The sequence below is a fragment of the Colias croceus genome, chromosome 28 (assembly GCF_905220415.1).
Source record: "Colias croceus chromosome 28, ilColCroc2.1".
Taxonomy (NCBI): Eukaryota; Metazoa; Arthropoda; class Insecta; order Lepidoptera; family Pieridae; genus Colias; species Colias croceus.
The window spans coordinates 4,023,354-4,035,802 of NC_059564.1; the positions used below are offsets into that span (position 1 = coordinate 4,023,354).

General features: G+C 33.0%; 1 protein-coding gene across 1 annotated transcript in view; it reads left to right on the forward strand.

Moving 5' to 3' along the window:
- Positions 1–1,187: 1,187 nt before the first annotated feature.
- The window catches only part of LOC123703950 (uncharacterized transporter YutK-like), a 37,003-nt gene continuing 25,741 nt past the window's right edge, over positions 1,188–12,449 (forward strand). The window contains exons 1-2 of the mRNA XM_045652163.1: positions 1,188–1,364; positions 5,507–5,616. Of these exons, the coding sequence (XP_045508119.1) occupies positions 5,566–5,616 (51 nt within the window). The 5' untranslated portion in view covers positions 1,188–1,364; positions 5,507–5,565. The remainder of the gene's footprint in view (positions 1,365–5,506; positions 5,617–12,449) is intronic.

Consider the following 12,449-nt stretch of genomic DNA (forward strand, 5'->3'; position numbering starts at 1 on the left):
TTTCTTTATATTCTTTTTACCTAAGTAGTTACTTTAATATTATTTTAATAATAATTATATCTATCATAACTTTTGTCTCATCGGTTAATTTTGATCATAAGTAATGCAAAATTAACTCACTCTATCTCTATTCTATTTTTCACGCCTAAAACCTAAAGTATATTCTAGTATAGTGTCGCGGAGACTAGGATCTATTTGATAAATTTTAAACTTCACATAGCTCAAGATTTACTAAAACTGAATTTCTTTGAACAAGGTATCTTTAATAAAAATTAAAACAGAAACTTCAAATTCATCATCAACCAGCCATAATCTGAAAGACATTAAAAATACCAGGCATTCAGGCATGACGACAGTATCCATAAATGATCGTATTAGTGTTTTTAAGAGAAAATGTATAATAAATAAGTTCAATATAGTGACTTAAAAATCTTAAAAACACTAAGATTAATGAGATTATCAATAAAATAAAACATTGAAATTCTGCAGTTGGCCATCTTGACTAAAACACGCGTGACGTCACGCTTAAGTAAACAACTCACGTCATGTATTTTGTTGTTATGAATATGTTGAGAATACGCATTTTTATTTATTTTCTATTGTTTCACTATGTTTTATCGACTCAGAACAGAAATATAATTGCGAATTCACGAATACGTGGTTTCGGGGTTCTCCGCACCAACTTTATACAATCATTTCTTATTATTTTCTCGCTTGAAATAATTACTAACATATTTTTGAGCATTATTTTAATGTGGATTATCACTGCAATACTGCACACCACTTATAAACTTTGAAATTCGTTTCTATAACACATATTAAATAAATATTTTTTTAATTTTCTTCGCAATGCATACAAATAATTACGTATTTACTAAAGAGTGACGTCACGCTTACGCCATGACACCTCCGAGCTGTTTTGGCACAGTTGATAAATATTTTTTGAAAAATGGCTTTTATCTTCGTTAAATTTAAGTATATTACCGAAATATAGGGTTTTTCTTGTATAGTAAACGTATACACACATTATGGAAGAGGATTTCAAAATCTTTCGTCATGCCTATTATCCAATTTTATTGTCCTTAGTGTTTGAAACTCATTTTCTGGCAACACTTATTTTTTACTGTGGTAATACTATCAACAGATCAAAACAATGTGTGAACTGCGAAATGAAAATGCGAAAAATTTCTTGAAATTTCTTCAGTATTGTTCTAACTCTTGACGATAGAGTACATCTCGTTGTGTTTTAAACATAATCGTAATATTATTTACGTGTGCTTGTGATTATAATTGTAATTGTTAAGAGTCGTTAAATTATATGAACTTTTGATAGCAAGAATTTTGTAAAAGTTATAATGAGAATGGTGAGTTTGTTTATTATTTTGGTACTTACTTAATAATTAATTTTTAACAAGTTTATGTTTATTTTTTAGTAATAAAAACTTTTTCTATAAGGCTTTCATCAAGAAGGCAATATTTTTCATTATATTTAACCTGGTAGGATAATATTATAATTGTGTAGTTTTATTGAATAAATTTTTAACAATATTCCGTTCCATTTTCAAATAATGCTTTTCAGAACGAACGTAGTAACACAGTAATAAGCTAAGGTAGTAGTACATAATATAATATCAGTAGTAGCATAATTAATACAGTTTTCTATTTAATTTATATTATATAAAAATTATCGACTGAAAATCAATAATCGTCCTTGTGAAAAATATTCGGTTTAAAACATTTAATTATTTTCAATCACTAGCCTTCCACCCGCGGCTTCGCCAGCTTTGTCTAAACTCTGATCACTAGTAGCTAACTACACGAGTAAGAAATTTTCCCTAGATCCTTTCTATCGAATTGTAGGTAGGTACATAATATTATTATATAATTAATGAACATGTTGAATAAGAGATAAAATAAAATGTTAGGTAATTATTCCTTAGTGAAATTTTTGACAAAATTTTTATCCTTCGGTATTATGGGTAGGTAATTTCATAATGATAAAACAATAGCATTGATAACAGATAAGTAATTTCATAAATGATAACATCAAAAGTAGGTCTCCCAATTAAAATATTATGTGATATTATTTTCTCACGACTTTAAATTGTATCAAATCGAAACAGATACACCTTTTGTTTGCTTGATCGCGCTAATATCAGGAACCACGCGTCTGATTTGAAAAATTCTTTCAGTTTTACATAGCCCATTTATCGTGGAAAGCTTTGGGCCTATGACCAATAGGAACGGAGCTATGCGGCTAAATCCGCAGGGCATAGCTAGGATCTATACTAAAATTTTTGAACGCGCTAATCTCGGGAACTACTGGTCCGATTAATTGAAAAATTATGTCGGTGTTAGATAGCCCATTTATCGAGGAAGGCTTTAGCACGGCTTTAGGCTATATAATATCATCTCGCTAAGACCAACAGGAGCGGAGCACTGCGGGTAAAACTGCGGAGCACAGCTAGTAACTTATGAAATTATTAACGCGCCAAAACTTAAACCCACAAATCCGGTGTTGCCAAATACTGATAAAGTTTCAAATGTACATCGTACTTTCATAATATTATGATTCCAATGATACCTGCTTGTTTTTAAACATTTTTTGTTGTATCTGTATTTAATGGTACCAACATATAATCACAGAACTATATCTCGATATAGTTCTGTGCTCCCGGAAATCCCTCGGGAACGGGAACTATGCGGTCTTTGACTGCGCGGGCGAAGCCGCGGGCGGAAACCTAGTATTATAATATTATCCTTGCTTATAACCCAGTTGAAGACTACTATAGAATGTAGTTAACCATGAATGTAGTTAACTAGACATTTTGTTACACCTTGTCTAATCTTCTTTAATATATATAAATCTCGTGTCACAATGTTTGTCCTCAATGGACTCCTAAACCACTTAACCGATTATAATAAAATTCGCACACCATCTGCAGTGTGATCTAACTTGAGAGATAGGATAGTTTAAATCTCAAATCGTTTTAGAGAAAGCGGGCGAAGCTGCGGGCGGTAAGCTAGTAAATATATAATGACCAAGGGGCGAGGTACCTAATTTGATTATATTTTATCTAGATATTATAACAATATAATACCTATGTAGAATTATAATGAACTAGCGGGCTCCGCGGTTTTACCCGCAGTGTTCCGCTCCTGTTATGTTGGTCTTAGCGAGATGATATACAGGGTTACTTGTAAAACACCAGCAACCTCGCAGGACAAGATAGCTAACATCATAAGTAACAACATTTGTTCTACGACTTTTGATAATTTGTTAGATTTTATTTTCATACAAAAATAAATATTCATTTAATTTTCCGTTTGAACATAATAAACTCTACGCGCATCCCAAACATTACGTAAACAAGAAGCGAACGAGAGGGGAAAGGGGGCGTCGCGTCGTCCTTTCGCTAATGAATAGAACATAGACTTACAAATGTTAGGAGAGTACAATTAAAGCTTAAAAAATCATTTAAAAATAATTTATTGCGTTATGCCAAAAGTCGTAGAATACATCTTGTTACTTATGATGTTAGCTATTGTTTATGTTATGTATGTTTATGCTATGTTTTACAAGTAACCCTGTATAGAGCCATAGATATATAGCCTATAATCCAATCTGTGCCTATAGGCTATAGCTTTCCTCGATGAATGGGCTAACACCGAAAGAATTTTTCAAATCGGAACACTAGTTCCCGAGATAAGCGCGTTCAAACAAACAAACTCTTCAGCTTTGTAATATTAGTACCTATAGATTTTAAACTATGCGGGCGAAGCAAGGTCGAAAAGCGAGTAAAGTATCGAATATTGGTCAATAGTGTTTGCAATACGATAGGATAGATACTACAATTTTTTTCTATTGTATTGTATTATTGTATTGTAACTATGTATGCTTAAATATTTAAAACTACGCAACGGATTTTGATGCGGCTTTTTTTTAGTAGATAGAGTGATTCTCAAAATCTCAAGGAAGGTTTTGTATATAATTTATAAGGTTTTAGACATTAAGCGGGCGAAAACGCAGAAGGAAAGCTAGTTAATAATATATTAATAATATCAAATAAACGCTACTGAAAATCTTACAAAATGGCATAATTCATCAATATGATTTGAATAAAATATTTAATCATAATATCGATAGCACAGATAAAAAATAATTATCCTATCATAATATTAGGTACAAAGATTATGTTTAATATTTCGTACTTATCTCCTATTACCAAGGTATATTTGAACAGATAGATAAAACCAATAAACCGACACGTGCTGTTTTGACCAATAAATAGCTTTTATATTTAACTAGCTGTGCCCCGCGGTTTTACCCGCATTACCTACTCCGCTCTTATTGGTTTACTTTTACCTTACCTTATGGCTTTCTTCGATAAATTAACAGCTGTCTAACAGTGAAATAAAAGCGCGTTCCGTTCGTAAACAAACAATAGATTATATATAATATAATATATGTAGTTAGAAACGTGGAAATTTGGACTTAGCTTTGCAGGGTAGGTTTTATAGATTTTAGGAAATGCATCCCTTAAGAACAGTTTAATCAATAAACTATATAATCCATACCTTAATATTATAAATGTGAAAGTAACTCTGTCTGTCTGTCTGTTACTCAATCACTACTGAACCAATTTGCATGAAATTTGGTATAGAGATATTTTGATACCCGAGAAAGGACATAGGCTACTTTTTACCCCGGGACATAGAATCTATAAACTACCAAAGTGTGCATAGCGACTCCCACAAACAAATCACGATTAAGAAAATTAACATTTAATTGAATTATTTACAAGAAACACATGTCATTTTACGTCACATTGATAAAGATAAGGTGTTATCAATGAAGTAAGTAGACCAGTTGAATACATATTTAGAGACGCTAATTATACATAGGTTATTTGTAATTTATTCCATTTGTTTCAAACCTTTCCAACTAAGATTATCATTATATCTTCTTAAAATACATGTAAGTTTAACCTCAGTAATTGTGTAGATAATTAAGACTTTAAAAATAAGTTAATAGTTTAGAGACAATGAGCAAATTTTAAGCTATTGCATAGTTTCTATCGCGGGCCTTGAGCGCGGGGACCGAATCCAGAAATTGCGTAACGAAAAACCTCACGCTCCCCACTCCGACGGGCACGGAGGTGTGGCTTGAAGGCATGCTATATATGCAATAGCGTTACCGCGGCAGTCCCCGAGTGCCACACTTCTTTTTTGACTATAAAAAATACTTTTATGGAAAGACAATAAAAACTAATGCTGCTCGTCAGATTTGGATAGAACCTCAGAAACGAAACGAATAACCTAGCATTTGATTATTTGTTAGTCTTATTGTTCAAGCTTTTAAAAAAAATAACGATTTATACATATAAGTATCTATTATTATTTTGAGAGCGAATTTTCTCGTTCGTTTTTTTTTCTTACAATTTATTCCGTTTTAGTACTTATGTGGTAAATCAGGAAAATTTTAATTGTTTTAATTTTGTTTCAGAACAAAATGGCGTCTTTTCCTTTATAGTACAACGTATTTTTACAATAAATTAACAAGAAATGGACACAAAGATGGAAGAAACAGCTTCAGAGATGAGGAAAAGGAGTTCGGTATGACTGAATTATTATATATTTTTAATCAATTCTAATAATAATTACTGATTGATTAATTTTTATAAGATTTAAGATTTCATAATAAAAATTTTGTAAAGAAATTAATTGTAGAGTCATCTACGTAATGGACAAACTGAAATATTATTCAAAATGAAAACTTTTCATACATGTAAGCTTTTACTGAGCCCAAAACTGTTATCTAAACTGATTAGCCAAAATACATAGTTAAAACTACATAAAGTAATCTACTCAAAGATGTGATAGTAAAATATGTATATAAATATTAAATATTAAACGCAGACAAAGCCAAACTATCAAACTACTTAGTACAAAACAAATTGTTTTCATATCATACCTCACTCATAATGTAACAAACGTGCTTACAAACAAAGTCATGACACGTACAAATGTCATTATTTATAAACTAACATACAATTGTATTGTTCTACTGGATTCTGTGCCTACAATGATCAAGTAACACTACAGATAATATATGTGACTACACTACAGGGTGCCTAGTGCGAGTTTTCATCGAGTACGAAACGTTACTATCGCGTCTGCGTCACAGCGAAATTTGTATGGGGAATCAAAGCTTCCCCATACGTCCGCTAGGGGCGCTGTTCGATTTCCGCATGTGACGCAAACGCGATAGTAACGTTTCGTACTCGATGAAAACTCGCACTAGGCACACTGATACTATACTAGCTAATTCTATCGTGTTCTATCATCACTACATAGTATAAAACAAAGTCGCTTTCTCTGTCCCTATATCCCTTTGTATGCTTAAATATTTAAAACAACGCAACGGATTTTGATGCGGTTTTTTTTAATAGATAGAGTGATTTAAGATGAAGGTTTTAGTATATAATTTTTTAGGTTTTAGAACAAGCGGGCGAAGCCGCGGGTGGTAATCTAGTCTATGATAATGTAATCATATAGGTACCTACATAAAGTATACAAATTAAAACAAAAACTTGTGTTACTTCATGATTTTTTTTGTAAACGAAAGAAATAAGTAACTATAACCAAATTCTGAACGGCATAAAACATTTTGAACGTACCTACCTATAATAATTTGGCGCCAAGAATAATCAGCCATTTGTACTTTTTAAATACTTACCTAATATGTTTTTTTTTATGTAGAGCGAATTTAATCGAGTATATTATTTAAGTAAGTTATATTATTAACGAGATATATAATATTATAATCTAAGATTATAATTTAAAAAATAGCAAACATTAGATTTTTGTTTGTTACAATTTCACACACGTAAAAACTAAACTACTGGACCGATTTTAAAAATTGTTTATGTTTATAGATTTCGATTTTTGCTATTAATGGCTACCTACTTACATTTTATCATAGATAGTTGCTAAATTATAGTTGGATATATTATCTTCTTATTAGTAAGCGATTAAAAGCGATACCTAACTAGCTTACCGCCCGCAGCTTCGCCTGCTTTGTCTAAAACCTATTAAATTATATACTTAAACCTTTCTCTTGAATCACTCTATCTATTAAAAAAACCGCATTAAAATCCGTTGTGTAGTTTTAAAGATTTAAGCATACAAAGAGACAGAGTAAGCGACTTTGTTATAAACTATGTACCTACCTAGTGATAGTATATAGTAATAGATCTGTGTTAAAACGCGGAAAATTAGTAATTACAGGCATGTCTTTAAGGACGTATTTACAAATTGACGCGCATCAATTTTAGGTATTGAGTCTTACTACTACACGTGCACGGCTCACACACACATCGAAATGCGCGAAGCGGCGAAATTATGAGTAAACTGACACGACTTGATAATTGAGCTTATTTTTATTGCTATGTTTTTTTTAACTTTACTTCGATTTGTAAAGTTTGTAACGTTGAATGGTCACAAAAGTAGATACCATTTATCTAATTTCATTGGACAGTGATTGTTTGGTAAACAAGTACTTGCCGAAGTGTACTTCGAAGACTGGTGTGTGAGTTTGGGCTCGTTTTGTTAGTAATGTTGAGACCTTACCTCCGGACTTGATGGAATGACCTGCAGGTGTACTTCGAAGACTGCTACTGGAACTAATAGACGAGTAGAGCTAGGTGTGCCGAGTTTGGGCTCGTTTTGTTAGTTATGTTGAGACCTTACCTCCGGACTTGATGGAGTGACCTGCAGGTGTACTTCGAAGACTGCTACTGGAACTAAAAGATGGTTAGAGCTAGGTGTGCCGAGTTTGGGCTCATTTTGTTAGTTATGTTGAGACCTTACCTCCGGACTTGATGGAGTGACCTGCAGGTGCATTTACAAAATATGTTTTATTAATTAATGTAATAATATAGTGTCGACTTATAAAAATACTACAGGTTTGCCGGCAGCTTCGCCTGCATCATTTTTAAATTTAACCCAAATTCGGCGCCATTTTGAAATTCTTTGTTAATTGACCGATTTCGTTCAAAATCGATATCTGAGGATCCTTAGGATCACAAAACAGGAAACTGTTACAAAAATTTGAAAAAGTCAACGCCATTTTGAAATTTTCTGTTATTGTACCGATTTCGTTCAAAATCGATATCTGAGGCTCCCTGGGATCGCAAAACAGGAAACTGGTACCAAAATTTTAAAAAGTCAGCGCCATTTTGAAATTCTTTGTTATTGTACCGATTTCGTTCAAAATCGATATCTGAGGATCCTTAGGATCACAAAACAGGAAACTGTTACCAAAATTGAAAAAAAGTCAACGCCATTTTGAAATTTTCTGTTATTGTACCGATTTCGTTCAAAATCGATATCTGAGGCTCCCTGGGATCGCAAAACAGGAAACTGGTACCAAAATTTTAAAAAGTCAGCGCCATTTTGAAATTCTTTTTTATTGTACCGATTTCGTTCAAAATCGATATCTGAGGCTCCCTGGGATCGCAAAACAGGAAACTGGTACCAAAATTTTTAAAAGTCAGCGCCATTTTGAAATTCTTTGTTATTGTACCGATTTCGTTCAAAATCGATATCTGAGGCTCCCTGGGATCGCAAAACAGGAAACTGGTACCAAAATTTTTAAAAGTCAGCGCCATTTTGAAATTCTTTGTTATTGTACCGATTTCGTTCAAAATCGATATCTGAGGCTCCCTGGGATCGCAAAACAGGAAACTGGTACCGAAATTTAAAAAAGTCAACGCCATTTTGATTTTTTTGTTATTGTACCGATTTCGTTCAAAATCGATATCTGAGGATCCTTAGGATCACAAAACAGGAAACTGTTACCAAAATTGAAAAAAAGACAACGTCATTTTGAAATTTTCTGTTATTGTACCGATTTCGTTCAAAATCGATATCTGAGACTCCCTGGGATCACAAAATAGGAAAATGGTACCGAAATTTAAAAAATTCGGCGCCATTATGAAATTCTTTGTTAATTGACATATTTCGTTCAAAATCGATACCTGAGGATCCTTAGGATCAAACTCAGCTCTGCTGGTTACGCTGGCAGAAAGATTCGACAGTTAACTGACATAGAAACTGCAAGAATTGTATATTTTGCTTCTTTACCAGCTGAATTTATTAAATTTTGGTACCAGTTTCCTATTTTGCGATCGTAGATCCTCAGATATCGATTTTGAAGGAAATCGGTACAACAAAGAATTTCAAAATGGCGCTGATTTTTTTAAATTTTGGTACCAGTTTCCGGTTTTGTGATCCTAGAGATCTTTAGATATCGATTTTGAACGAAATCAGTACAATAACAAAAATTTCAAAATGGCGTTGACTTTTTTTATTTTAGTAACAGTTTCCTGTTTTGTGATCCTAAGGATCCTCAGATATCGATTTTGAACGAAATCGGTACAATAACAAAAAAATCAAAATGGCGTTGACTTTTTTAAATTTCGGTACCATTTTCCTGTTTTGTGATCCCAGGGAGCCTCAGATATCGATTTTGAACGAAATCGGTACAATAATAAAGAATTTCAAAATGGCGCTGACTTTTTAAAATTTTGGTACCAGTTTCCTGTTTTGCGATCCCAGGGAGCCTCAGATATCGATTTTGAACGAAATCGGTACAATAACAGAAAATTTCAAAATGGCGTTGACTTTTTTTCAATTTTGGTAACAGTTTCCTGTTTTGTGATCCTAAGGATCCTCAGATATCGATTTTGAACGAAATCGGTCAATTAACAAAGAATTTCAAAATGGCGCCGAATTTGGGTTAAATTTAAAAATGATGCAGGCGAAGCTGCCGGCAAACCTGTAGTATTTTTATAAGTCGACACTATATTATTACATTAATTAATAAAACATATTTTGTAAATGCACCTGCAGGTCACTCCATCAAGTCCGGAGGTAAGGTCTCAACATAACTAACAAAATGAGCCCAAACTCGGCACACCTAGCTCTAACCATCTTTTAGTTCCAGTAGCAGTCTTCGAAGTACACCTGCAGGTCATTCCATCAATTCCGGAGGTAAGGTCTCAACATAACTAATAAAACGAGCCCAAACTCGGTACACCTAGCTCTACTCGTCTTTTAGTTCCAGTAGCAGTCTTCGAAGTACACCTGCAGGTCACTCCATCAAGTCCGGAGGTAAGGTCTCAACATAACTAACAAAACGAGCCCAAACTCGGCACACCTAGCTCTACTCGTCTATTAGTTCCAGTAGCAGTCTTCGAAGTACACATGCAGGTCACTCCATCAAGTCAGAAACTAAATATGAAATTTATAATCCCATAAGTATGAAAAACTATAAATAAAATCTTTCCTTGGTGTGCCTTGGTTGTCGGTGCAGAATGCGTCAATGATCAAGTTTATTAGGTCAAATATTTTGTATACGTACAGCGATCTTTTCGTAAACGAGGAGCTGCCTACAAGCGTCACAGCGTCTACTCACAAAGGCGTCCGAGCGCCGACTAAATTACTAAAATATTTCATTACAAATTTTTGTACAATAAATCAAGATAGTGTCAAATAAAATAACCCTTATTTCCATGCAATAAGTATCACGCGTTACAGTTAAATATGTGAAAAAATAAGATTTGATTTTAATTTTTTTCTCAGCTTATTTGTAACATTTTGATAGTTTTAGTTCCTACCTTTTTGAGTTGGACATGTCTGCTTACTTAAAATATTTTTAAATAAGTAAATTTATTTTATTAAATAATAGAAAAATGCTTCTATATTCATCACGATATTGTCAATTTTGTGTGAAGAGGCAACGGAAATTATTTTTTACAATATTATAAACCAAAATTTTCGATTAAATAATTCCTACCATTTAAAGATTAAGGAGTAATCTATCTATGGTAATTATTAGTCAAATTTGGTTTTGTATTATTTTGCCGCAAAATGCATCGAAAAACTGCTTATTTTTGTCAGATTCGTAAACGCGTCCTTAAGCTAATGACTCTTGATTACTATTCTTAACGATCTAACTTCTTAATGACTACTAATCAGTATTTATGAAGTAATTTAATAGTTATTTAGTAACTTAATTAGTTTCTTTCTCGTGCAAGCGTATTACGCTGAAAATAAGCTTCATCAGTATGTTTGTCACCGGCTTCTTTAGAGTCGTTTTTGAGCCACTTCAACGGACAGATTTAATTCAAACTTTGTAGGCACACTTATCAAGGTTCGGTGACTTATAAAATAACTAGGTTTCCGCCCGCGGCTTCGCCCGCGCAGTTAAAGAAAAACCCGCATAGTTCCCGTTCCCGTGGGATTTCCGGGATTGCGTCATTTTCCCGGGATAAAAAGTAGCCTATGTCCTTTCTCGGGTATCAAAATATCTCTATACCAAATTTCATGAAAATTGTTTCAGCAGTTTAGGCGTGATTGAGTAACAGACAGACAGACAGAGTTACTTTCGCATTTATAATATTATTAGTATATTAGTATATTAGTATGGATTAAAATTTATGATATAAAGGACGCTATTACGTTTTTTTACAAAAAACGCTGTATTTCGGTACCATTTTAACTCAAAGCAATTACACGTGAGAACATAGTAATATCTTAATTTAAAGATAATATATTCAGCTCTACGTTCATCTTATAAAAATTGTACGACGTCATACAAAATTGTCGCTGAAATACGATTTTCCCAGCACAATAATCGCATAAAATGCAAAAAAATAGAGTCTAAAACGGTACCATTTAACAGCCTAATCTATCTTCTTACCTATAAATTACCGTGGACCGGTCCATATAGGTATCTTTACTTTTAATTTCTTCTATTAGTTCTTTTATAAATAACGCGTTATTATTTGTTTTTATTATACATATGTCGTCGACATTGATATTTTTACTTAATTCACTTAATTTTTTCACAAAAACGTCTCGTCTGTATTGTGAAATCAAGAACAATGAATAAAATTTTCTTATTTTGGGAAAAAACAAAACACTCGTTTTCTACATCTATACCCATTCGATTTCGAATCCTATTTGACTCTTTTCCTTCTATTACAAGTGATAACTGCGTTAAAAACAACCGACTTCAAACTTGCACTTGCAACATTTACAAATACAGACAAAAATGCTCATAAAATAAAAACTACTGGGCCTATCCAAATAAAAATTTTATGGGACCAATTCGACACCATCGAACAAAAAAAGAATCACTTAAATCGGTTCAGAAACCTCGGAGTAATCGGTGTACATACATAAAAAAAAAACATACCGGCCGAATTGATAACCTCCTCCTTTTTTTGAAGTCGGTTAAAAATCATCTCTACCGCACCACTCGGAACTCGGAATAATACCACGATTCTCGGTTGATCAGGCCGATAGTCTGTGTCATTATTGGTAGTTTGAGTGTCACTCTTTTCTTTACCTTCTAGTTCCTTTTTCTGTGCTCTAGTCAT